Below are 27941 nucleotides of genomic sequence, written 5' to 3' on the forward strand. Positions count from 1 at the left end.
CCCTTGTGTTTTGTTGTCCAGGTCCGGTAGGCGTGTTCCCCCCAGCTGCAGCCTGCTACGCTAATCACCTGTACAACTATAAAGACCCTGAGCTGACAGGCATGCAGCGCCAGACCGTTGTTATCCTTCCCCTGGTAAACTCTATGTCGGATTGGCTCCCGTTACTCGTTCGTTGGTTTCGCGCTTCTCGTTGTTTGTTATATTAATTGTTGTTTTCTTTGTTTCTTTCCGTAGTATCCCGAGATCCTGTTTCCTCGTCCTGTTCCCTGATGGTCCGTCGTTTCCCCGTTCCTGTTTCCCTCCGACCGTCTAGTCTTAGTATTTCTGTTACCCTGTAGTTGTTTCACGTTTTGTTTGTCGTTTATATTAAACGTTTTGTTTGTACTTTTACCCTGTGTCCGTGTCTGCATTTGGGTCCAGTCTCCCAGTGTTATTTCCCGCACCGTTCATGACAAATGCACTGTAATTCATATGTAAGCCACAAATTTATTAAGGTAGAAATTACGTCCTGAGGGAAGAAGGAAGTCAGTATCAGAGCGCCAAAATCCCCATAGGGAAGAGGGTCAGGGTAGTTGATTGGTCCAAAACACAGGACTTTGACCTCGAGGACCAGTGTTCATGTCCTGGAAGAATGTTCTCATTTGTCCAGGTCATCATTATCCCCAAAGCAATTTCCGTCAAAAGCAACTGGACTTGGTTATTTGTGTAGGAAGACGTTTCACCTCTCATCAAAGAGACTTCATCAGTTCATGTACGCATCTGACCAGGCTGGGAATGGACCAGGACCAGGACCATGCTGGGACTGGTCCAACTAACTGGTGTGGAGATCCAGGTATTTAACCTTGTTTCATATTTAACTGTTGGAGTCGCAGGAGGACATTTGTGAACAGTTGTTTTTTGAAGTTAGATTGTTGAATCTCCTGGGATGGGATGAAAGGGCAGCATTGTAAATTGGAGATAAGTGGTGTCTCAGACCTCTTCCTCTGTTTAGCGATGGTTTCTCTACTTTTGTATAGATGGCTTCTTTTCCTCTTTCAAACCACCTGTCCTCTCCATCCAGGATGTGGACATTGTTGTCATTAAAGGGGTGGGCTTTCTCCTTGAGATGTAAATGACCACTCCTTGACTCCAACGACTGTCGTTAAGACCCAACAGAGCACTAACGGGTCCAAACCTACTTCCCACCAACGACTGTCACTCTAACGACGGTCGTTGGCACTTGGAGCAGAAAGGGTTCCAGTGACATCATCGGCCTTGTGAGAGGTTAAATACCTGGATCTCCACACCAGTTAGTTGGACCAGTGAACTGATGAAGCCTCTTGGATGCGAGGTGAAACGTCTTCCTAGACAAATAACCAAGTGCAGTTGCTTTTGACTGAAATTGTTTGAGGGTCCTGGAAGAACTAAGACAAACCACCAACTTTTTTCTGATCTGAACCAAGTCCTTGAGTGACTAAACTTAACAGTCATCTTTAGTGACTACACTTAACCGTCATTTACATGAAAGGTGGAAAGGTCTTCCATGGTTGAAGCGCTCAGTGGTGGAGTTATCGATCTTGTTGACCTCCCTCTCCTTCAGCTGGTCGTTTCTGTTTTGATACCACTCCTTCACCATGACGACATCAGTGCCTTCAACATGCACGCACGCACACACGCACGCACGCACGCACGCACGCACACACACACACACACACCACGTTATGCACAAATTCCAATGATATTAATTTAAATAAACACTCGTTTGATGCTCTGTTTAAACAACTTCTTGTAATTTCTTCTCCACACAAAAACAGAAAAGATATATTTTTGATTAGGCAGAAGTTTCTCTTTAACCACTTACGGTCCACGTCTTTGTAAGTAGTCAAACGTGTGACAAGGCCGTCTGACCTGAGGTACGGTGCAAACTTCTCCAGCTTTGCTTTTCTGTAGAAAGTCACCTTCTGCCTTCCCGGCCAGCGGGACTCCAGGTCTGAAGCAGAAAGCAGAGGCAGTGTTTTTTGGAGGTTTGACAGCAGCTAGGTAAAGAGTGTGTACACTAATGTTTGGTATCTGGTAGCTGTTGCATCAGATAAACGGTGTTCATAAGGAGTTTCTGCACCTTTCTTTGAAATGGTGATTTGACTGACCCAGAACCGTGGCATCTCAAAAACTTGGGGCTGCTCCTCCACCTTCAACACAAACAACAACAACAATGTTCAGTGTTAGTCAAATCCTTCAGTGCTCTGAGGAGTATTTGTGTCAGAAGGACAGTGTGTGTGTGTGTGTGTGTGTGTGTGTGTGAGTGCGTGTTCGCATGTGCGTGTGTGTGTGTGTGTGTGTGTGTGTGTGTGTGTGTGTGTGTGTGTGTGTGTGTGTGTGTATGTGTGTGTGTGTGTGTGTGTGTGTGTGAGAGAGAGTCAAAATAAACTACAGTGTGTAAAGGAACATGAGACACACACTGTTCTTTAGGAGATACTGTACAGTCACTGTTGCTTTGAGTCCTTTTACTCAAAATATCACCAGTCTTCTCCTGCCTGCAACTTCAACACTTCTGCATTAGGAAGAAACATATTGGCTACATTGAAACATTGTCACACCTGTTTCTGTCCTTCAATAAAAAAACAAACATTTAAACAACAACAACGACAACAATAAAATCCTGCTACATAAGGTCGGACCTAGCCTGGCTATTCCAAGACCAAGTTCAACCGGAGATTGCACGTTGGTCTGTGAAGGCTGCTGTCATTTCCTTCTGCACAAGAGGCGCGCGTAGTTCAAATGGCTGCACACAATTGGGCAGTCTTTCAACCAATCAGATCAACAATTCTGTCAGTGTAGTCCATTAGTTTGTCCACCAGCAGGGCTAACTGGTAGATTCAACTTTTACCAAAACCAGCCAGCAGTAATGTAATTCTGCTCAGTTTTCAAAGAAAACTGCAATCATTTAAAACTGCAGCGACAGCTCCATCAACTGGTAGTTGTTGCTGAGCTTCGGTGGCCGCCATGTTGAATGCAAATTGTAAACACAAAACTGCTTGCGATGCTTCTCTGTCGTCATTGGGTTTAACAGATGAAGCCAGGTGAAAAAAGCCAGCTTGGTGATTGGATCCAAGAAACGGGGAGAATAGACATGCTCTTTTCCATGTGCAGGGTGAATTCAAATCGCTGGCAGATGGGGATGGGGATACCCAGGCTAGGTCAGACCCGTCTGCAGTCATAAATAGGGTCGCAAAATTCCAGGAATTTTCAAAGGAATTTCAATGGGAATTTACAGGAATTTATGAGAATTAACATGAACAAACCTGGATTTTACAAAGTTGAAGCCCTTCACAGGTATTTTAAATATAGTTGGGGGAAATACATTTTAGCATAATCTAACAACCAGATTTCATGCAAGTACACTTGAGAATATGTGTGCATTCCTCCATCACATGCACAGAGGATTTCTAGAACTCTGGACTATTGAAGCCAAATTATTGACCCTGTGGGCTACGTAAGGTGAAGTAAGTTTTTTATGATATTTTAGGGTAAATAAGTATATTTGATGTATGGTATAAATGTTTAATCAGACTCCTCCAGATGTTTTGATTCTCATGATTCTCATTGTCTCCGCATATCTTTTCTGGGAACTCTGGTTTGGAAATCTTTTAGGAAGGGGTGAAATTACTGGTTGCTGATTGGATAAATCATCTGTCTATCCCAAACATACGGGCCAAATCAACCAATCAGATCAACGAAGCGTGTGACGTACTAACAGCGTGGAGGCAAAGCTCAGAAAGTAAACAACATGTGGGTAAAGGATATTTTCCGTTTGTGTAACGTGAATTTACGGATCAAAGGCCCAATTTCAGGAGCCCGGTCCATATTCAACAGAAGGATCCAGAGAACAAAGAGTTAGTGAGCGGCTTGCTCCATAGCTGCTCATCTCATCCGTGGAAGCCTCCATGTTGTTTACACTCAACATTCTCTTCTCGTTTCCTCACTTAAAATCCACCTCTAAACCAACACTGATTGGTTCGGTTGCTTGGCAAACTTCTCCAAATTTTCTAATAATAATGGATTGGATTTATGTAGCGCCCTTCTCAGTACTCAAGGCACTTTACAGAGTCTAGGTTCTATCCATTCAAAAAGACCTACATGGTGGTGGTAAACTACGATATTAGTCACAGACAGCGCCTACGGCTCCGACCACCTCCTCAAACATACACAGGATGGTCTTGCGGGGCTAACTAATGTTAATGTCAATTTGAGATATTTTCCCAAATTTTCCGCCCCTTTGCAACCCTAGTCAGGGGCGCATGTACACATACCTCCTCATCTTTGCTGAGTTTGCTCATCATCTTACGCTCCTTTTTCTTCAAGACGTTGAGAATCAGCTGCTTTTTGCTGTATGCACCGTACAGGACTGGCTCCCACATCCTTAAATCTTCCAGATCATACGCCATATTCTACACACACACACACACACACACACACACACACACACACACACGGCATATATATATATATATATATATATATATATATATATATATATATATATATATATATTTAGTCTAACCATGGTTGGTTCCTCACTTACAGATCTATTCTATCTGATATCTGAAAAAACCTCTATATACACACACATATACTGTATCTGTAGTATGTGATATATCTGGAGTGGAGTGGACTCACAGCGCAGCCGTTCTTGCAGTCCTGCATGTTGACGTAGTAGTTGAGGTTGTTCCACACGCTCTCGATGCCCAGGAAGTTGTCATCGTCAGTAGCGTAGCTGCTCCCAGTCAGAGGGTCGATGAAGAAGTTCTCCTGGACGCTCCGACTCCCGGACAGCACCAGCACCCAACAGTGCACCTGCAGTCCTCGCAGAGAGTCAGTGGGTCGCTGCTCGCTTTCCTGTTCATAAATAAGAGGTCAAAGGTCAAAGGAGTGAGAGAGAGAACTTATTTTTTATCTTTGTGACAATCATTTGCCAATTTTTTATCTTTGAATTACACTGTTTCAGTTACTAGATAAGTTATTTGACAACTTTTTCTCTAATAACTATCCTACGAATGGAATTTAGCCAACACAATGGCTCTTTAACATAAGTGCAGTTAAACTCACACTGTGTTGGTTGTACAGTAAGAAAATCATGTCACCTCCTGTAGTTTTTGTTTCTGAAGCAACGCAGCCTCTGCATCCTGTTTCTTCTTCTCCTGCTGTGTCAGAAAGTGACTCTTCAGCTCCCTTAGAGGTTTCACTGTGTATTTATTCTCCTGAGGCCGCGGCTTTGTGGTCACACTCTGCTCATGCAAACACAACAAGCAGACACATTCACATCTGTGAGTCCACCATCTGTCTGAGAGCTTTAACGTAGAGTGGGACCCAGAACAGCACTGACCTGGACATCAGTGTCCAGCAGGGGACAGTCCTGCAGGCTCTGGTCCAGCAGACACATCTCTCTGGCAGCGTAGCCGCTGACGCAGTAGGCGTCGTAGTGGGCGCCAAGCAGCAGGCTGCACAGCAGAGTGGCGTATTCAAAACACGAGGCTCGCTGACTCTGCAGCACAGAGCTGGAAGAGAACAGGTACCTGGGCTGGGACAGCAACACACACACACACACACACACACACACACACACACACACACACACACACACACACACACACACACACACACACACACACACACACACACACACACACACACACACACACACACACACACACACACACACCCTTGGCCAGCAGGATGATAACTGGGATTCCAACAGCTACTCAAATAATTGAAAAACCTGTGCACTGATATTGTCCTCTCTCACCAGGTCCACGGGCGGCTCCAAAGGCTCCAGAGACAGGAAGTTCGCCACAAAGGAGGCACAGCCCTCCCAGGTGAAGAGTTCAGGGTAGACTGGCGGAGTGGGCCGAAGAGTCACAGACACAAACTTCTGTGAGAAAACCCGCACAGGTATTAGACAGAGGGACAGATAGTATAAATTCTGTTCGATGGTGAAAAAAACATGTGTGGTTGAGCTGGAGCGCTACCTTCACACCACATTCATTGACTGGGCAGAGCAGCAGGGGTTTGCGGTCGGGATACAGGAGTGAATACTGACGCTGGAAGTTGTCGGCGATGGCCAACAGCCGAATCTCGTCGGGGGAGTTAACCCTGTATGATTCAGGACACAGTTCGTCTGCCTTGTCCAACTTCATACTGGTGAAGGACGAAAGGAAAAGTCAATCTTACGCTTACCTCGATGGAATTAGATGAATTATTTTAATGTAAATAAGGTTTCTGCAACCTTAAACACCAGCCTTTTATAATGAACCTGTAAAAGAAAATGCACTTTGAATATCTGTACTTTAAAAACACCATAAGGGATTTTTATATCTTTTCAATCTGTTATTAATTTTTCACATTAGACACACATGCAAACAGCTATACACACTATGCCAGTCCATGGTCCAAACTTGGACTTGGCTTGAATCCCGCCGGACTGAGCTACAGGTGTGTGAGGTCCTCATACCAGATTAAAACTACAAATTACTTTGTTTTTTCGATCTATCTTTTTGGGGTGGTTTTGCATCTATTTTTAGTCATTTTTATCTTTTTGTGGTGGTTTTTGCGTCTATTTCTAATCATTTTTATCTTTTTATTGAAGTTTTGCATCTAATTTAAGTAATTTTGCATATTTTTGTGGCGGTTTTGCATCTATCTTTAGTCATGTTTGCATCTATTTGTGGTGGTTTTGCATCTTTTGTGGTAGTTAAGCATTTATTTTTAATCATTTTGCAACGTTTTGTGTTGTGTTTTTTGTTTTGTGTCTATTTTCAATCATTTAACATCTCTTCATTGTCATTTTGCATCTCTAGTCATTTTTTGTCTCTCTGTGGTCATTTTTGGTTGTTTTAGATATTTCGACATATTTCAGTTCAATATCAAAATAAAACTATTAAGTCCATTTGCTCCATAGGAAGATTAGAGCTTATATTACTATGAGGGAATGAATGAAAGAATGGAAGTCATGAGAGTTTGTATTTTGAGGGTACAAACTTCTAATCCGGAGCAAAGTATTAATGATCATTTTTAATCATCCGTCAGTTGTTTTCTCCATTAATTGTTTGGCCTATAAAACGTCATGTAGTTGTGATAAAATGCCCATCACATTTTCCCAAGTTGACATATTTAAAAAGCTTGTTTTGCTGGTGCAAATGTCTCTTAAATCTATTATTAGACATAATAAACACAACAATGAGTAACTCCTGGCCTCCTCCATTGTGTGTGTGTGTGTGTGTGTGTGTGTGTGTGTGTGTGTGTGTGTGTGTGTGTGTGTGTGTGTGTGTAGTGTGTGTGTGTGTGTGTGTGTGTGTGTGTGTGTGTGTGTGTGTATGCTCACAGAAAGTCCCGCGGAGCTGAAACAAGCTCCGTCGACTGTCGGTCCTCCTCCTCCTCCCTCCGTGTCTCTCCACCTCTGACTGGCTCCTCACTGTCTGACTCCATCACAGTCTCCATCTTTTATAAAAACATTAAATGTGAAGTTATTGCAATAACACAGAAGAACCGGTCACAAACACAGACGGTCATAATCACGAACCTGACTGTAAATTAAGGTTCTATGTATAGAATAAACTTAAACATTCTAAATCGGGCCTAGTTTCGTCCTAGCAGTGAATGTGATGACATCAGCTGACAGGAAGTTAACAAGGACCAGGGCTGTTCAATTCTAACGTCAACCCCCTGCTGACAGACTCACACTTGTCGTCATGGTGAATCTGTGAATGGTCAACATTCAGACGTAATGACGTGTCAGAGAAAATAAAACTTAAGCAGCATTGTTTAACTGTGTGTTTACTGTACTCTTTTGTTTCTTTTCTTAATAGGTTTTTCTTAGTTATGATTGTGATGTGTTTAACTTTAATCTTGCATATTAAAATAATTAATATGCTGTGTTCATGCTTTAAATAAAACCGTAATTTTGGAATTTAAGTTAAGTTAACGTTACAATAGCAAACAGTTAGCGTCAAATGGCCTTACAAAAGCTACTCAAATATGAATTTAACCATACTAAATAAAAGTTGTACTCACCAACTGCGACGCAGATTAACGTTTGTTTTGTTTTATATGTTTTTCTAACTGTTATATCTATTCTAACGTTAACTCCTGCTGAGAGACCTGCGCTTGTCTGCATTGTGAATCGTTTCCATGGTAACAGCCAGACATGATGACGTGTCACTGCGTTGCCTTCAGGTGCTCTCAGAGAAAATAGAATCTAAAACAGTGGATTCAAAATACGTTTGCAATTGAAGCAACATACAGTACATACTGTATACAAGAGGGGAACCCTCAGGGCCTTCTTCGCCTTAGAGTAGGCCTTAAAAATTATTAACCAAAAATATAATATATATATATATATATAGTATTTATTTATTTTTTTCTCTCATTTAGTTTAATACCATACATTTAATACATTTTCTCTCATCTATGCTCTAAAGTTAAGTTGACTGTCAAGTTCACATCAGCAATGAAAAAGTTACTGTCCTGAAACATGTTATCCAGTCAGGATTGTCCGTCTCTATTGAAGCCCGCTTAGCCGGCTCATTAATTGGTTAGGACTTCAGGAATCTCGAAGTTATGTAAGTTATGTATTTGGTTTGGAGAGTGATGGGAAAATTAACCAATCACGTTTTGATTTTAAGTGGGCGGGAAAAAAACAAAAGATTGTAGGCCTTCCTGAAGTCCCAACAGCGAGCAGAGTGGCACGAGCGAGAGCGGTTGACAGTTAAATGATGGAAGAGGACAGCAACGTTGTGGCTAGCTTGATAGCGTCGCCTTTTTCACGGCGGTCTTTCACAGAAAAACTTCCAATAATAAAAAGCGGAAGACCAACTCCAGAACTGGAATTAAAAGAAATTAAGGTTAAGGAGATTCTGAAACGTCTTATCAATGTCGTCACATTTCTTGGAAAGCAAGAGCTGGCATTCTGAGGACATGATGAAAGAGATGATGCTGAAAACAAGGGGAACTACTTGGAGTTACTGGAGTTTTTGGTGGATAATGACAGCCCTCTGCCGTGTCATCTGGATTCGGCCACTGTTTTCATCGGTACCTCCAGCAAAATTCAGAATGACCTGATTCAATCGGTGGCAGATGTAATGACTGAGGCAATGAGGTAGGAGGTGAGGAACACGCCTTTTGGGGCGATTATGGTAGACGAGACAACTGCTGTAAGTAACACCGCTAGGCAACAGTCTTGGTCTCTGGTTACTTCCTGTCAGCTGATGTAATTCACATACACTGCAACAGGAAGTTCCTAGGACTGTTTTGGAATAGTTATGTTTACATCTTTGAAAAGGTTGATATACAATTAATGTTATATTTATAGAACTATGTAAATTATGTATTTAACTGTATGTAAACCTCAATAATTGTTTTGAGTTATTGTAAATAATAATGTAATTATTAAGGGGAAGGATTTAAAATGTTTATACTACTTCCTACTCCTTTTCACGCATGTAAATTAAGGAAAATGGCTTATTAAATAAATTATGACGCCCCCCCCCCCCGCCCGTTTCTTTATTATTCTGTTATAATTCAATTCAATTAAATTCAATTTTATTTATAGTGTCAAATCATAACAAAAGTTATCTCAGGACACTTTACAGAGTAGCTAAAGACCACACTCTATGACTTATTTATGATTTACATAGACCCAACAATTCCTCTGTAGAGTACGGTGGCAATGAAAACCTTCACTATAACAGACAGGAATGTCAGACAGACCCAGCTCTGTGGAGGACGGCCATCTGTCTTGACCGGTTGGGGAGGAAGAAAAGGAGAGAGAAAGAGAGAAAAGACACACAGATGGAAAGAGAGAGACAGACAGACACACACCATAGATGCAAGCAACCAAAGCGTAACAGTAACTATAATAATATCTATAGTAATGTGAATATGACATTCTATATGTTAAGGCAGTTAATACAACAGAATAGTAGAAAACAAGCACAGCTAAGGTGATAGAATATGACAATGATAATAATTATGGTGGCAAACATGATCAATGATCAGTAGTGGCAATAGCAGCTACGATACAGCGAGACATACCACTGATGGTGTTTTTATAGCTACAAATTTTATAGTTTATTAAACTAGTGATAGTATATATGAGTAACAGTGATAATAGCAGCAGGAAGCGTCATGCAGGACCACGGCAGCAGGCACCACCACGAGCAGCAGAGACCTGCGAGACGACAAAACACAAACAACTCCGGGGAAGAAGCTGAATTCGAACATGCATTGATGAGACATGAATGGTACAGACAGAGAGGAGAGAAGCTCAGAGGATCAGGAAAAGTATTATACCCCTGCAGACTAGGCCTATAGCACCATAATTAAGCAGAAGAAAATCTTTTCGCAAGTCCTAGCTGTAAGCTTTATCAAAAAGGAAAGTTTTAAGTTTACTCTTAAATATGGGGACAGTGTCGGCCTCCCGAATAACACTTGGGAGTTTGTTCCACAGGAGAGGAGCTTGGTAGCTGAAGGCTCTGCCTCCATTTCTACTTTTGGAGACTCTAGGAACGACGAGTAACCCTGCATTCTCATTGCGCAGAGATCTAGTCGGGTGATACGGTACTATGAGCTCTTTAAGATACGACGGAGCCTGACCAATAAGAGCTTTGTACGTAAGGAGAAGGATTTTAAATTATATTCTAGATTTTACAGGTAGCCAGTGCAAAGAAACTGATACAGGAGAAATATGTTCTCTTCTATTTGTTTTAGTTAGTACACGAGCTGCTGCATTTTGGACCAACTGGAGACTCTTAACAGACTTATTGGAGCAGCCTGATAATAAGGAGTTGCAGTAGTCCAGCCTAGAAGTAACAAATGCATGGACTAGTTTTTCTGTATCTTTCTGAGACACAATGTTCCTAATTTTCGCAATATTCCGCAGGTGAAAATATGCAGTCCTTGTGGTTAGTTTTATGTGAGAATCAAAGGACATATTCTGGTCAAAACTAACACCCAGATTCCTTACTGTGGTGCTGGAGCATATATAAGGTGAATAGAATTGGTCCAAGGACAGAACCCTGTGGGACTCCGTTATACTGCTGTAGTCTTTTTTTATTAGTTATTATTTAGTCTTTTTGTTGTTGAATTTGACATGCTTAAAATCAAAAAATATATACGTAAAAAAAAATACAACATATTTATGGAAAGTTTGCAAAATAATCACGCAAATAAATAGTCTAAAATATATAAATATACCATCAGACATTATTAAAACTCAAACCACTGTTGTGTTATTTCATTCAGGGGCAGCTGTGGCTCCGAGGTAGAGCGGGTCGTCTTCCATGCGCATGTCAAAGTGTCCTTGGGAAAGACACTGAACCGCAAATTGCTCCCCGTGCTGCGCATGGGTGTGTGAATGTGGTGTGAATGGTTAGATTAGATGAGTATTAGAGGTATTGAAGAATTAATAATCAATGAGTGAAGTATCATAATTATGTGTTAGCGTGTGTATTAGTAATGATTAATGAGAGTGTGATAATAAGACGCAATAAGTATAAGTAAGAGTGATAGTGTGATTATTAGGAATGATCATCACCTATTCTTCTTAAGAAGTAAAGACTGTGATTTGGCCTATAATCTAAATTGGTGGAGAAAGTCAGTATGTTTCCTAGAGGTTAATTTGATCCAAATTTAGCCGGTGGACTGACGATTTGAAAGAAAGGCATGGTAAACTGATTTGGAATCAGTATAAGAGTAAAAGGTAAAGGAGTGTTGGGATCTTAAATCCCGACAGGTCCTAGGCGCATAAACGGTGCTCAGTAAGACGTTCAGGGAACGCAGAAAGGCCGGAGTCTGTAGAGACCCTCGTATATACATTAGGCATTAAGGACTAAAAGCGCCACAGGGGGATAGCCCCTAGGTTAGCCTAGAAAGCCACCGACTTGTAGCTCTGGGAGCTAGGTTCTGGGAACCAAAGAAAAATTGTAGGTCTGGGACCTAAGGTTCTGGGAACCAAAGTATAAGAAATACCTAAAAGTTGTGTTTATTTGTGGGATTGTTGTGTGGGAGGTTTTGAGGATAATAGAGAACACAAACAGATAAAAGTGTGAGTAGGTTTCTGTGATGGTAGATACACCTTGTCTGGAGCCGCTGATAGTGAAACACTGTCAGTAGAAGCTTGTTGCAGACATCACGGAAAAGCCTGACGATTAAACTCACCAATGGTCTTCTCTTATCTGGGGGTACATAAATAACGGGGCTGTGGTCATTAAAACTGGTGATTTATATCGTCTCATCTCACTCCGCTATATCACGGTAGAGTAGAAGCTTGAGTGAGGGGAGGATCACTGGGGACTAGATCTACTAACCGGATAACGAGTGTGTGTGAATAAAGAACAAATAAATACCTGTGAATAGTACTTTAACAGCTGAAATAACTATGGCAGGCCCAGGATTAGGTTGGGATGAATACTGGCAGCGAGTAGTATGACAGGCCATTCCCGGAAGGCCTACTCATAGTCAGGATAAAAAGAAACATGAGACTAGATTGACAGATTTGAAGGAATATTTAAAGACGTGTAAAGGTGGGGGTGAAGGCGAGCCAGAGAATATGGTAAAAATACTTCAGTTAGAGGAGGACAAGGCACGTGAAGAAGTAGTGGGAAATAGAAATAATGGTCCGAGTAGGTTGTGGCATAAGAGAAAAAAGGAGGAGAAGGAACAAGAAAATAGGGAGGAGCGAAGACCAGATTTGCATATGGCCGGGATGGCAGCTGAGGTAGTGCAATAGGGCAGAGAAGAAAAAGGCAGACGCAGGGCCTCCACCCTATCCAGGTCCAGCCCCGCCACCGTCAGCCCCACCCTCAAGCAGCATTTATCCAGATTTGTCTTTACAGTTACCTACGATTGAGGCAGAAGGAAGTATGAGGGTAAGAATGAGAAGAAGCGCAGATTATGAGGATATAAAAAAGAGGGAAGAAAGACAGGATGACTATAGTATAATAACAGGTGATTCCGAGAGGGTGAGACTTCAGACAGAAGAGGAGAGACAGTGGGAGGAGGAAAAGCGGAAGGAGAAGGAGAGACAGCGTCAGAGAGGAGCGTGATATGAGGAAGAGAGGGTGCATGAGAAGGCACAACAGAAAGGAGGGGCTTTCGGAGAGCAACTAGAGGAAGAGACAGTGGGAGCAACAGGGGAAGTAACAAGGCTGCCCTTCAATGAGAAAACACCAACTAACATCCACAGACACCAAGCAGGCAGACCCAAACATGAGATTGACTCAGACCATTCAGATCATGACTCTGACTATGACCATAGGAGTCAGGAAAGTGATAGACATGGGAAAAAGAAAGGGGGATTTAAAGATAAACACATTAGTTTGAAAATAAGCGTGGCTAGTTCAGATTCAGAGGATGAAGGAGAAGATGAAGAAATGTGGTCAGATTGTGCGAGCCAAGGATCCGCGGCCTCATCAAAACAGGATGCCTCAATGAGAGAGAGAGGAAAAGGCGGGGCAGGAAGGCCCAAAGGTAGTGTAGTGGAAGCTTATAGGAATAAGTTAGAGGAAATGGTAAGAAGAAACAAACATGAATTAGAGGAATGACTGAAGAAATTAGCTCAACAGGGAATAGAAGAACCAGTATCATGTAGAACACGTAGCGGTGTTGCTAAAGCATCCGGCATGATGCCGCTGGTGCTCTCGAAAGGGTCAGGACCACCAATATATAAACCATTTAGTTTAGCAGACAAGGAACACATGAATGCACAACTACAACTGCTCAGTGACGGAGCTGGAATATGGTTACAGAAATTAGCTGGTCAAACCGTAGGCACAGAGCTTACCATAGGTGATGTGAGAGGATTAATTGGACAGAAATACGGATGAGGGACAATAGGCCAATTAGATAAAGATGCAAGGACCATATACGTTCCTAACGAAGACCCTTACAGCCACCACACCACAGCATACGGAGGGGCCCTGAGGAAAAGATTCCCACAGCAGGGTAGTCATCACAACGTAGCATTTGTGAGGAAAGAGGGGGAGGGACCAGCAGACTATGTGGAGAGATGCAGGAAAGACTGGCAGGAGAGATCAGGAACGAATCCAGGGTCAGATCCATTACAGGGATCAATGTTTAAAGCCGCCGTTATGAAAGGAACAGATAAGGAAGTGCAGGCAAAGATGGAGGATGACCCCAGGGAAGACACAGAGCCACTACACATATGGATGAGGACACTCCCACATCACATGCGTAGAGCAGCTGAGAGAAGAGAGGCAAGCAAGACAGAGGTAGAGAATTTCAAAATACAACTGACTAAATTACAGTTAGCAAAAGCTAGAGAGGAAGGCGCAAGTCACAAACAAGCAGCCAAAGCGAAGACACAAGCACAGATGAGCCAGGGCCAATGGGAATCCCCATCCCTGTTACCCCAGTTGTGGGCCAATTCTATGCAGGACCCCCTCCCCAGGGACCATGGAACCCGCCAGGACCATGGGGCCCACCACAATCACATTATAGAGGAGGAAGAGGACGAGGCTTTAATCCTCGAGGAGGTAATGGATGGGGCAGGGGCAGACCACCGGGGGCTAGGGACAATGGGTGTTTCGTGTGTGGAGGTCATGGACATTGGGCACGAGACTGTGAAGTGAAGTGAACGAACGAAAAGTGGACTTTTTAGTTGATACAGGAGCAACACATTAGACTCTGAGACAACCTCAGTTCGGTCAACAGCTCTCCAAATATTCCATAGACCTTGTGGGATTTGGAGAACAGCCAATGCCACTCCCTTTCACAGAACCCCTCCCCACTAAAATAGCTGGTTATCAATTTCATCTAAGCTATGTATATTCGCCACAATGCCCAATCTCACTGCTAGGAAGAGATGTCCTAGTTAGATTGAAAGCATCTATCCTATGTGGCCCACAGGGGGTGCAAGTTCATTTCCCTAATGGGTTAAAAATAGACTGTTCAGAGACAATTACTTCAAGATGTAACAATGGACAATGGATCCTAGGGGAAGATCCTGATCAGCAGCAACAGTCGGCCAACGTTTACTGGGCTCAATTAAAAGAGGACCCAGACCCGCCAATTACCAATGTTTTGAACCTGTATCAACAATGGAAACCGTGGATTCACTCAGTGCACCCATATGAACCGGTCCCTGACGTTCACTGCTGTACTCTTCTCTATGACCGCACCCAAACTGAAGAAGTGTGTGAGGAAAGATTTAGGGAAGTGGAGGGTTTCCATTGGACACTGACTTCGGACTGTATATATATGTATCAAAGAAAGGAGTAGTAGCACAAGTCCTGCTCACTGCAGAAGAGGCAGAGTGGTACAACATGGGCGACACTGCAGCACCCTATTTTAGCTTAGCATTAGGAGCAGGAAGTCAAGCTAAGGATTTAGGGCTCATGGTAAAAACCGCCTCACAGTTACAGGACTGGAAACAAACCACAGTCCCTGCAGTCACATACTCTAAAAAAGGACAGGTGTACAAGATCACTCATCACACCACCTCGCAGTCAGAATTAGAGAAAAAGGTAACAACACGAACACATGGCAGGGAAAGTACAGATCATGAACAGACAGAAACCATGTTAGGAAGAATACCTAGCACAGTGTGGGCACAGGGAAAGAATGACGTGGGACGATGTGAACCGCTAGAGCCACCCAGATTTAAGGTAAAACCAGGTCAGCCAGTGTGGGTACCCCAGTACCCCACAAATGTAAAAGCAAAGGAAACCATAACTAAAACCATAGAAGAACTAAAACAGAATGGAGTGTTGGAGCCCTCCGACAGCAACTGGAACACTCCTATTCTACCAGTCCCAAAACCAGATGGCACTTTTAGAATGGCACATGACCTTGATTAGTCAACAGAAGAATAGAAACCCCATCTATTCCGGTCCCAAACCCACACACAGCACTAGCAGAACTCACTAGGGAAATGTCCCATTTCTCAGTAATAGATTTTGCTAATGCGTTCTTTTCCATTCCCCTGGAACAAGAGTTAAGAAAACTCTTTGCATTCACATGGGAGGGACAGAGATATCAATACACATGTTACCCACAAGGAAGGAATCTCTGACCCGGAGTGTTCAACAAAGTATTAAATCAGCATTTAAAGAAGGAGGTAGCACTCCCAGAGAACACTGTTTGTCTACAATATGTAGATGATCTGTTGATAGCATCAGACAGTGCAGACCGTTGCCTATAAGCAACAGAATCAGTGTTAAAAGCACTAGCTAAAACACAGGTGCAGTTCCTAGGGAGATGGATAACCAGAGAAGGAACAAGTCTCTCAGGAGCACACAGAGAGACGATATTAAAACATCCAAAACCAGTAGACGTGCAAGGAATGTTGAGCTTCCTAGAACTGACATGATATAGCAAACATTTGATCCCAGACTATAACAACAAAGCAGGCCCATTGAAAAGAATGGTCTTAGAGGCAGGGATGAGAAATCAGAAGGGGATTTTGAACTGGAATATAGAGGCAGAAGAGGCGTTCATACGACTCAAACAAGAGATGGCGTCATCTCTACAGACTCCAGACTACAAAGAACCATTTTATCTAGACACATCAGAGAAAGACGGGACAATGAATGCAGTACTATACCAGAAAGCACGACAATGGAGAGCAGTACTGAGATATGTATGCACACCATTAGATCACATGGAGTTAAGACAACCTCCGTGTGTGAGACATGCAGCAGGACTAGCCAGAGTCCTAGAGAAAGTAGAACACCTAGTGGCAGGGCATCCACTCAAAATTTTGACCAGGCATAGTGTAATAGCGTTAATCTCATCATCCGTTTTTACTCTATCAGGCTCTGGACTGAAGAAAGTAGAGGACGGCTTAAATGCGCCAAACATAACTTACACACACGTAGGAGTTAATGCAGCGAGCTGTTTAGCAGTTCCAGATGACAAAAACCCACATGACTGCATTCCACTGACAGCGCAAGCCATTAAAGTGAGACCCAACTTGCATGCAAAACCACTGGACCGACCAGACATGGACTTGTATGTAGACGGCTGCTGTTTCAGAAAAGATAATGGAGGACTAAGCGCAGCAGTGGTTATCAAAAATCAGGGAAAGTTTGAGACACTAAGTACAGGAAAAGTGACAGAAAAACCATCAGCTCAGCTAGCGGAAGTGATGGCAGTGACAGCAGCTTGTAACCATGGTGACGGAAAGAGAGTAAACATATATACAGACTCAGCGTACGCCAGTGCAGCAGTGCATTTTCAGCTAAAAGAGTGGGAGAGAGCAGGATTTGTGACAGCTTCAGGTCTGCCTATTAAGCATGAGGAGGAGATGAGGAAACTGAAAGAAGCTTTTATGAAACCAGCGGAACTAGCGGTAGTAAAGTGTAAAGGTCACAGCACAGAGAAATCAGACACAGCAGCAGGAAATGCGGAGGTAGACGCAGCGGCCAAGAAAGCAGCAGGGTATAGAGTACCGTTGCTAATGATGCAGGCAGAATTAACAGAGCCATTACCTCCAAGATGGACAGTCGATCAGCTAGTAGCTCTCCAGCAAGAGGGCTCCCCAGAGGAAAGACCCATGTGGATAGGGAGAGGAGCAGTTAAGGATGCAGAAGGACCGTTCCGATGTACACAGACAGGGAAACCAGTGTTACCATCTCCACTAGCACCCTCTCTGTTAGACGAAGCACATGGACCAACACATGAGGGAACCAGACAAATGCAAAATACTATGGAAGGATGGTGGCATCCGTTCATGACAGCTATGATAAAAAACAAAGTGAAATCATGTTCCGTTTGTAACACCTATAATGTAGCGCCAACATTCTCACCTCAGCCAGGGGCTCGTCCAAAATTGACAGGGCCAGGAGAGGAGATATGCATTGACTATACAGACATGATTGATACACGCAGAGGTTTTAGATACCTGTTGGTTATCTATGATAGATTTTCAGGATGGGTAGAAGCCGTACCTGCAAAGAAAGAGGATGCACAGACAGTGTGTAAATGGTTGACTAATGAGTGGATCCCTAGACATGGGATGCACAGAGTGATCCATTCAGACAATGGCACTCACTTTAGATCAAAGGACCTTAGACGGGTGGAAGGGTTGTTTGGGCTCAAACATACTTATGGCACCGTGTACCACCCCCAGAGTCAGTGAGGAGTAGAAAGATGTAACAGGACTCTGAAAGAGAAAATAGCAAAAATGATGGCAACTACAGGTCTATCATGGTTAGACTGCTTGCCTATGACATTACACTCTATGAGGGCTAGTTCTGAACAGAGAAAAGAAGTTTACCCCTTACAAGTTGCTTGCAGGTCGCACCATCCCCGGACCAAGAAACCAGGAACCGCTGCAGCCAGGGGCCACACCCGGACTAGCATGGTCCTACGTGACTCAGCTTCAGGGCTGGGTGAAGACATTGGCAGGAAGCCAAGGCGGGTCAGGACCAGCACCCGCCCCACTGACTTTGCTAGGAGAACCTTGGGTATATGTAAAGACATTGAAAAGAAAGTGGACACACCCCAGGTGGACAGGACCCAATAAGGTGGTGGAGAGAACCTCCACAGCAGTAAAAGTGCAGGGCAGTGACAGGTGGATTCACCTTTCAAGGTGTAGACAGGGGGAGGAGCCCAAAAGGTCCCTAGACCAAGTCAGAACAGATCTAATCGAACAGGGTTAAGGGACTTCTGTAAATACATATAATCTATGATTGACCCACATACACCATTAGTAAAAACACCACAGTATATAGAGTGGATAAATAGGGTAAAAAGGGAGCAGAAATAACAAACACTGTATGTGTGGACACTTAGTGTGTTTATTTTAATATTCATTATTTTAGTGGTAATCTATCTTATATGTGCATGGTCAGATAACTGTTAGAGTTATGGAACTTGGCAGGGCACGTCCGTGGCATCCCTTTAGACACCCAGGATTTTGTGGTCTCAGAGGAACATTATGTTTCCTCCTAGGAATCACCCTAGTAGTAGTGCTCCCGCTGTTACTTCTCCATGATCACAAAACCCAGTTGCAATCTAATAGTACCATCCCCAATAAAGCCACAAGTAATGTGACTCATGCCAAGAATCGTACGACCCGTTGGACGTTGGAAAGTGAACAAGACTCCGCCCCCTGCAGTCAACAACAGGCTCACCAAAGCATGACACAATTCTGTCCGTATCTCTATCTCATCTCATCATCTCATCTTCATCCGCTTATCCGGGGTCGGGTCGCGGGGGCAGCAGCTTTAGCAGGGGACCCCAAACTTCCCTTTCCCGGGCCACACTAACCAGCTCTAACTGGGGGATCCCGAGGCGTTCCCAGGCCAGTGTGGAGATATAATCTCTCCACCTAGTCCTGGGTCTTCCCCGAGGCCTCCTCCCAGCTGGACGTGCCTGGAACACCTCCCTAGGGAGGCGCCCAGGGGGCATCCTTACTAGATGCCCGAACCACCTCAACTGGCTCCTTTCAACGCTAAGGAGCAGCGGCTCTACTCCGAGTTCCTCACGGATGGCTGAACTTCTCACCCTATCTCTAAGGGAGACTCCAGCCACCCTCCTGAGAAAACCCATTTCGGCCGCTTGTACTCGCGACCTCGTTCTTTCGGTCATGACCCAACTTTCATGACCATAGGTGAGGGTAGGAACGAAGATTGACCGGTAGATCGAGAGCTTTGCCTTCCGGCTCAGCTCTCTTTTCGTCACAACGGTGCGGTAGAGCGACTGCAACACCGCCCCCGCTGCTCCGATTCTCCGGCCAAACTCACGCTCCATCGTCCCCTCACTCATGAACATGATCCCGAGGTACTTGAACTCCTTCACTTGGGGTAAGGACTCATTCCCTACCTGGAGTAAGCAATCCACCGGTTTCCTGCTAAGAGCCATGGCCTCAGATTTAGAGATGCTGATCCTCATCCCAGCCATTTCACACTCGGCTGCGAACCGATCCAGTGAGTGCTGAAGGTCACTGACCGACGATGCCATCAGGACCACATCATCTGCGAAAAGCAGAGACGAGATCCTCAGCCCACCGAACTGCAACCCCTCCTCAAAAATCCTGTCCATGAAAATCACAAACAGGATTGGTGACAAAGCGCACCCCTGGCGGAGGCCAACCCCCACCGGAAACAAATCCGACTTACTCCCGAGGATCCGGACACAGCTCTCACTTTGGGTGTACAGAGATTGGATGGCCCACAGAAGTGACCCCCTCACCCCATACTCCCGCAGCACCTCCCACAGTATCTCCCTAGGAACCCGGTCATATGCCTTCTCCAGATCCACAAAACACATGTAGACTGGATGAGCATACTCCCAGGCCCCCTCCAGGATCCTTGCGAGAATGAAGAGCTGGTCCGTTGTTCCACGTCCAGGACGGAATCCACATTGTTCCTCTTCAATCTGAGGTTCGACTATAGGACGAACCCTCCTTTCCAGCACCTTGGAGTAGACTTTACCAGGGAGGCTGAGTAGTGTGATACCCCTGTAATTGGCACACACCCTCTGGTCCCCCTTTTTAAAAAGAGGAACCACCACCCCGGTCTGCCACTCCCTTGGCACTGTCCCAGACTTCCACGCAATGTTGAAGAGGCGTGTCAACCAAGACATCCCCTCCCAACCCAAAGTTTTCAGCATTTCTGGACGAATCTCATCAACCCCTGGGGCTTTGCCACTGTGGAGTTGTTTGACTACCTCAGTGACTTCCGCCAGGGATATTGACAATGATTCCCCACCAGCTCTCCAGCTCTGCCTCTACAAAAGAGGGCGTGTTAGTCGGATTAAGGAGTTCCTCAAAGTGCTCCTTCCACCGCCCGATTACCTCATCGGCTGAGGTCACCAGCGTCCCGTCTTTACTGTAAACAGCTTGGACGGTTCCCCGTTTCCCCCTCCTGAGATGTCGAATGGTTTTCCAGAAGCACCTTGGTGCCGCCCGAAAGTCCTTCTCCATGGCTTCTCCGAACTCCTCCCACACCCGCTGCTTTGCCTCTGACACAGCAGAGGCTGCAGCCCTTCTGGCCTGTCGGTACCTTGCAACTGCCTCCGGAGTCTTCTGGGATAGCATATCCCGGAAGGCCTCCTTCTTCAGTCGGACAGCTTCCCTGACCACCGGTGTCCACCACGGTGTTCGAGGGTTACCGCCCCTTGAGGCACCTAAGACCTTGAGGCCACAGCTCACCGCTGCAGCTTCAGCAATCGAAGCTTTGAACATTGCCCACTCCGGTTCAATGCCCCCAACCTCCACAGGGATGCCAGAAAAGCTCCACCGGAGGTGTGAGTTGAAGATCTCTCGGACAGGGGCCTCCTCCAGACGTTCCCAGTTCACCCGCACTACTCGTTTGGGTTTACCTGGTCTGTCCAGAATCTTCCCCCATCCTCTGATCCAACTCATCACCAGATGTTGATCAGTTGACAGCTCTGCCCCTCTCTTCACCCGAGTGTCCAAAACATGCGGCCTCAGATCAAATGATACGATCACAAAATCGACCATCGACCTTTGGCCTAGGGTGCTCTGGTACCACGTACACTTATGAGCATCCTTATGTTCGAACATGGTGTTAGTTATAGATAATCCGTGACTAGCACAGAAGTCTAATAACTGACGACCACTCGGATTTAGATCAGGGAGGCCATTCCTCCCAATCACGCCTCTCCAGGTGTCTCCATCATTGCCCACGTGGGCGTTGAAGTCTCCCAGCAGAACTATGGAGTCCCCTACTGGAGCCCCATGCAGGACTCCATTCAGGGTCTCCAAGAAGGCCGAATACTCTGAACTGCTATTTGGTGCATATGCACAAACAACAGTCAGAGTTTTCCTACCACCCGCAGGCGTAAGGAGGCGACCCCTCTCGTCCACCGGGGTGGCTTCCTCCGGGCAGGGTCTCTCTTCCTCTTTGTTGTTTGTCCATTGAGTCTTTGTGAACCATTCTTAGTCCGGCCCCTCGCCTGAGACCACTTTGCCATGGGAGACCCTACCAGGAGTATTAAGCTCCAGACAACACAGCCCTCAGGTTCACAGGGACACACAAACCTCTCCACCACGATAAGGTGATGGTTCCCGGAGAGGTCCGTATCTCAATTATATAACTAAGTTTGGTATACAACTCAGCACAACACTGGGAGAACGGGGAAGTGGGGATCGACAAACTCAGGTCAATATCATCCCAGTGGCTGGTATTTAACTAATGATCTCAAGAATACGGGGTGGGGAACATAAATTGACATTCAATCTAACCGGAATAAATCCACACAATAGGTGGGGTCTCCTGCTTTGGCCCTACTACAAATCAAGCAAAGACCCCTCCTTCCAGATTAATGTTTAACCACAGATGAGGAGCACCACTGCTTGTAGGAATACCCAGCTTTTAGTTAACCAGGCTGCTACTGAAAGGGGGGAGGTCAAAGTAATAGTATGGGGTGACCAAGATGATACAGTGTCAGGGTTTTGGGTCCGGTGCACTCTGCTGGTCTGTTTGTGTACTGTTGGCCATGCCTTTGTTTGCAGACCATGTGCTTTTGTGTTTGTGGCTGTGACGCCACTCCCCCTGTTTTTTCCACCACTTATTGTCCACACCTGTCCTGCCAATTAATTTGCTTGTTACCTTGTTTTCTCCTGCCCAATGATTGGTCTCTGTCTCCCTATTTAAGTTCAGCCCTCTCAGTGTCTTTTGTCAGATTGTTTTGCAAGATTGTGTGCCACACTTCCTGTCTTGGATTTTCTCTGTCGCTGTTCGGATTACTCTGCCTGTTTTGGATTCACTCTGCCTGTTTTGGATTCACTCTGCCTTTTTTTGGATTCACTCTGCCTGTATTGGATTCACTCTGTTTTCACTCTGATTTTTTTTGTTTCTGTCCACTGCCAGAAAGAGGTTTAGCCTTTGTTACCTGATTGCTCTGTGGATTGCTCTGCCTCTGTTCCCTGGACTCTTGTTGGACTTTGTTTATTTAAAACCTTAAATTGGATTTTGTGTCTTCGGAGCTTTGACTCTTCTGGACTATCTGAAAATAAACCTGTTCATTGAATCTGCTTCTCACCTGGTCTGCTTTTGGGTCAAAACCAGCTAGCCTAACATACAGACTTCGATTTCTATGTTTCTACGGGGGTTTCCGGTAAAGGCAACAACTGGCTAATGTTAGTTAAGTGCCAGTTGCTTGGTTTGTATGAGACCTAGACCTCTTTTACACATTGTACCAGCCACGATAAACGCCACTTGTATGATTAACCTCATGACACAAGATAATCCGACTCAGAACTGCTCCAGTTTTGATAAGGTGTACCCATTGACTCCCCTGACACAAAGGAAGCCGTTGTTTTCTACCATAATACCACCGATGAATTACACATGTATTCATTTCATGGGAAGTGTACCGCTATCAACATTTAATATCTCCCTATGTCAGACGGTCATTCCGTATAACAAAAGTCAAAACATACTATCTAGAGCAGACATCTGGTGGTACTGTGGGGATAGGAGACTGTATGATATCTTCCCGGAAAACCAAATGGCCGTTTGTGCCCTAGTGTCACTTGGACGGTACTGACATTAGTAAGGCAGTGGAGTTGTCAGGTGAATCATTGGTCAGGAAAAGAAGTGACTGGAAACAGAAACCAGACCCTACGTATATCGATGCTATTGGTGTCCCTAGGAGCGTTCCGGATCATTATAAGTTAGCAGATCAGGTAGGAGCTGGGTTTGAGAACATACCACTAATAGCTGCAATATTCCTGATACTCCCAATAAGAACGTTGACAGGATCAATTACATACATTACAATGTGCAGAGATTAAGTAATTGGACACAGGAAGGTTTTGCTGCAGTGAAAGATCAGTTGAGTGCAACTTCCATGATGTCCTTCCAGACTTGCATTGCAGTAGACATGTTGTTGGCAGAGAGGGGGGGGGGGCGTTTGCTCTATTTTTGGTGATCAGTGTTGTACATTCATCCCCAATAATACAGCGGCGGATGGTAGTTTGACAAAAGCCATAGACGGTCTCAGAGTATTGAACAAAAAGATGAAAGATCACTCAGGTGTGGACACAACCACGTGGGACAGCTGGATGGGTGTCTTTGGGAAGTACAAAGCCCTTGTGTCCTCAGTATTGGTGTCAATTGCTGTGTTTGCAGCCATTCTGACCTTGTGTGGCTGTTGTTGCATTCCATTCCTTCACTCAATGACTGAAAGGATTCTCGAAACGGCCATAAAAAGGGAAGGGCCCAAGTATCAAATGTTAGCCATAACAGACCCAGACCCTAGAAATGGGATAGTCCCATTGTCTTACCTGCCAAGAAGGAATGATCACTCTGGTAAGTGATCAACAGGGGGAATTGAAGAATTAATAATCAATAAGTGAAGTATCATAATCATGTGTTAGCGTGTGTATTAGTAATGATTAATGAGAGTGTGATAATAAGACGCAAAAAGTATGATCATTTAAGAGTGTGATAGTGTGATTATTAGGAATGATCATTTAAGAGTGTGATAGTGTGATTATTAGTCCAGGCTCAAGTTTTTCTGCTTTCTGCAAAGCACACAAACTTTTGGCAGTCAGTCAAGGTCACAAAGACAATGAAATAGCCAGCTTTCACAATTGCACCTAGCAACTAGTTGAGATTAGAGCATCGCGGTTCGCAAACAACAACCATATAAGGAGACAGGAACAACCATGTAAGGAGGCAGGCTTTAGGGAGGATGAGAGTATGACCACAGATAAAGAAGAAGAGTCCTGTGGAAACAGAGGTTACCCCGACGCGTGGGATGTCGGCTGGAGGAAGATGAAGGCTGGAACAGCGGCTACTTCTGAAATATACATACAGTATGCATGCACAAGCAGACACATAAACCACGCCTTTGTAAAAAGCATAAATGCTGGAGTAGTTAGAATAGATATCAGAACTTCTTGGCTCTGATCCAGGGTACTGTGTTGCACAAAGTTACTCTAGATAGAGAATAGAACATTTCTCCAGACGTCTGTAGCATCCGATGTCCATCTACTAATAAATGCCTGCTTGCTCACTAAACTGCCAACGACTCTGCTGACTCCAGAAAGCCTCCTGTAGAATTTGAATTACACGATATATACTCTATGAGGTCCTTCTGATTTGACTAAAGTATTGTGTGTAAAATTCCTACAGTATGTAGATGTCCACTACCATCAGTGTGAATGTCTGTGTGAATGGGTAGTAGCAGTGTGAAAGCGCCTTTAGTAGTCCATTTACCATTTACAACATATTGTGTTTTATATTTATATATTATTATATATTTATATTTATTTACAGAAACATCAAGTTCACCAGAGAAGAAGTCGAGGACAACAGTTTGCCTTTCTTAGACTGTGACGTCCATATGGAGAATGACAGGAGCCTCCACACTGGGGTATACAGAAAACCCACTCACACAGACCAATATCTACTGTTTGACTCTCACCACCCCCTGGAACACAAGCTTGGAGTTAACAGAACACTGCAACACAGAGCTGATAACGTACCCACCAGCTCACAGGCAGAACGGGGAAGAACGCAAGCACCTGAGAGGCGCCCTCACAACTTGGGGCTGACCCAGCTGGACCTTTGTGAAAACGGCAGCTGCTTCCAGAAAGAAAACCAAAGTGGTTGAGAAAGAAAAAGAAAACAAGAGAAACGACATAGTCATTCCGTATGTGGCTGAGGTATCAGAGAATCTCAGGAGGATCTTCAACAAACACTGCATCCCTGTGTATTTCAAACCCACAGACACATTTAGACAGAGACTAGTACATCCCAAGGAATGAACAGCACACACCCACGAAAGCAATCTGGTTTATGCTATCCAATGCAAGGAGGAATGCAAAGATCTCTACATTGGAGAAACAAAACAACCACTGCATGAACTGGCCCAACACAGGAGAGCTCACTCCTCAGGCCTGGACTCTCCTGTCCACTTACCTCTCAAGGAGAAAGCCCACTCCTTTGATGACAACAATGTCCACATCTTGGACAGAGACAACAGGTGGTTTGAAACAGGAGTCAAAGAAGCCATCCATGCAAAGTAGAGAAACCATCGCTAAACAGAGGAGGAGGTCTGAGACACCACTTATCTCCAATTTACAATGCTGCCCGTTCATCCCTTCCCAGGAGATTATCAATCTCACCTCAAAGAACAACTGTTCACAAATGGCTTCTTGTGACTCCAACGACAATGTCCAAAGACACTGCTGAAACTGCACACCAGGTAAGAGGCCCGCCCTTAACACATATGAAGGACAATTTAAAATCCCCGTAATAGCGCCCCCTACTGGCGACAGGAAGTTACATTGTATATATTTTGATGACCTGGTCCTAGCTGGTTGGACAAATCCACCTCAAATCCGGTCATCACAGACTTAAGACCTTCATGATGCAAGATCATGTAGCTTTTGGCTTTTCATGAAATTCTTTCGTTGTGGCGACCATCCTTCGCAGTGAAACAGGAAGTGGTTGTAACTTCAACATACATTGTCCAATATGCCCCAAATTTCTCATGATTCATAACAGTCCAGGCCTGAACACATCTGAATCTCAATATTTAGTCATAAGCATAGCGCCCCTACTGGCAACAGGGAAAATGACAAATATCAACTGATCTAGATGAAACTTACATTGTGGGGTCCTCACCTGATGTAGGGAAACATGATGTATGTTGGGTAATGGCATGGCCGCCATTTTGTGACACCCGCCAAAAACAGGAAGTCACTCTAACTTTAGCATAAATTATCCAAACTGAACCACATTTCCCAGAGACGATTAGAGCCGAGGCCTGAGGAAAACTACATGCCAATATTGACTAACAGACACAGCGCCACCTACTGGCAAAAGGAAATCAGACTTATATGACATAATGAATCAGATTTACATGAAATTCTCAATATCTAAAGCACACTGCTGCGACCGCTGGCGACTAGCCACCTCCCCGAGATGCACCTGGTGCGAAGGCCCGTTCATTGCTGCTTGCAGCTTTAATTAGTTTTATAATGTGTAAATTTGTAGCAATAAAAACATCTTCAGTTATACAGTACATCTCATTGCATCACTGCTGTTATTACCACTACTCATCATTGATCATATTTACCATTATAACTATTATCATTGTCATATTCTATCACCTTAGCTGTGCTTGCTTCTGCTATTCTACCATATTCACTGCCATAACATATAAGTCCTAATTTGATTACTATGGATATTATTATAGTTACTGTCACTTTTGTGGTTGCTTGCATCTCTGGTACTATCTCTCTGTCTGTCTTTGACTCTCTCTGTCCATCTGTCTGTCTTTTCTCTCCTTCTCTTTGCTTTTCTTCTTCCCCAACTGGTCAAGACAGATGGCCAACCTCCATAGTGCTGGGGCTGTTCAATGTTCCTGCCTGTTGGGGTTCTTTCACCGTCTGCCCTCTCTTCATCACCTCACCTCCCAGTACTGCACTGGCCCCCTGCTTCTACTCACCTGCCTGCCTGCCACGTGTGAGAAATAACCAAAGATTGACCTAACTTTTTTTTGTAACTCTTTATTTATCTATGATGTAAATCCCGGTATGTTGATTAACATAAACATTCAAGCTGTGAATGAGTGCTGGGGATTGTGGAGAAGGAGTCACAGGGGGTTTGCAAATGGTGACATTCGGTGGTCGTAAAACACTGATAACATCCACTGGGGTCATAAACATTGGGTAGGGTGTTTTTGTTACTTTGATGTCCTTGTGTTTGTAAGATGCTTTGATGTGGGTGTATATCTGCTGAAGAGATTTGGAGACAGGCAGAGATTATTGGAGACCCGGCTGTTGGTAGGATGTCTCTCCTGTATGCATGCAGTATTTAGTAAAGACATGATTTGAGAAACACTGAGGACTCCAGAGAATTTCTTTTACACATGCCCCCCTCATCAGCTCAACTCTCCTCACCTGTTGCATTGAGCTTGCCCATGGTAAAGGGAATCCCACGGTTTCCCACCACGGTGAGTGC

At 44.4% G+C, this 27941-nt stretch overlaps 1 protein-coding gene across 1 annotated transcript in view; it reads right to left on the reverse strand.

Annotated features, from left to right (window-relative positions):
• ccdc135 (coiled-coil domain containing 135) overlaps positions 1–27941 on the reverse strand; it is a gene marked incomplete at both ends in the record, with an annotated part of 55119 nt that overhangs the window by 11934 nt on the left and 15244 nt on the right. Inside the window, 10 exons of the mRNA XM_083919317.1 lie at positions 1501–1629; positions 1841–1969; positions 2099–2168; positions 4290–4427; positions 4657–4875; positions 5121–5264; positions 5363–5557; positions 5783–5908; positions 6006–6174; positions 7358–7473. Of these exons, the coding sequence (XP_083775443.1) occupies positions 1501–1629; positions 1841–1969; positions 2099–2168; positions 4290–4427; positions 4657–4875; positions 5121–5264; positions 5363–5557; positions 5783–5908; positions 6006–6174; positions 7358–7473 (1435 nt within the window). The remainder of the gene's footprint in view (positions 1–1500; positions 1630–1840; positions 1970–2098; positions 2169–4289; positions 4428–4656; positions 4876–5120; positions 5265–5362; positions 5558–5782; positions 5909–6005; positions 6175–7357; positions 7474–27941) is intronic.

Source organism: Echiichthys vipera (genome assembly GCF_963691815.1).
Source record: "Echiichthys vipera genome assembly, chromosome: 9".
Lineage (NCBI taxonomy): Eukaryota > Metazoa > Chordata > Actinopteri > Perciformes > Trachinidae > Echiichthys > Echiichthys vipera.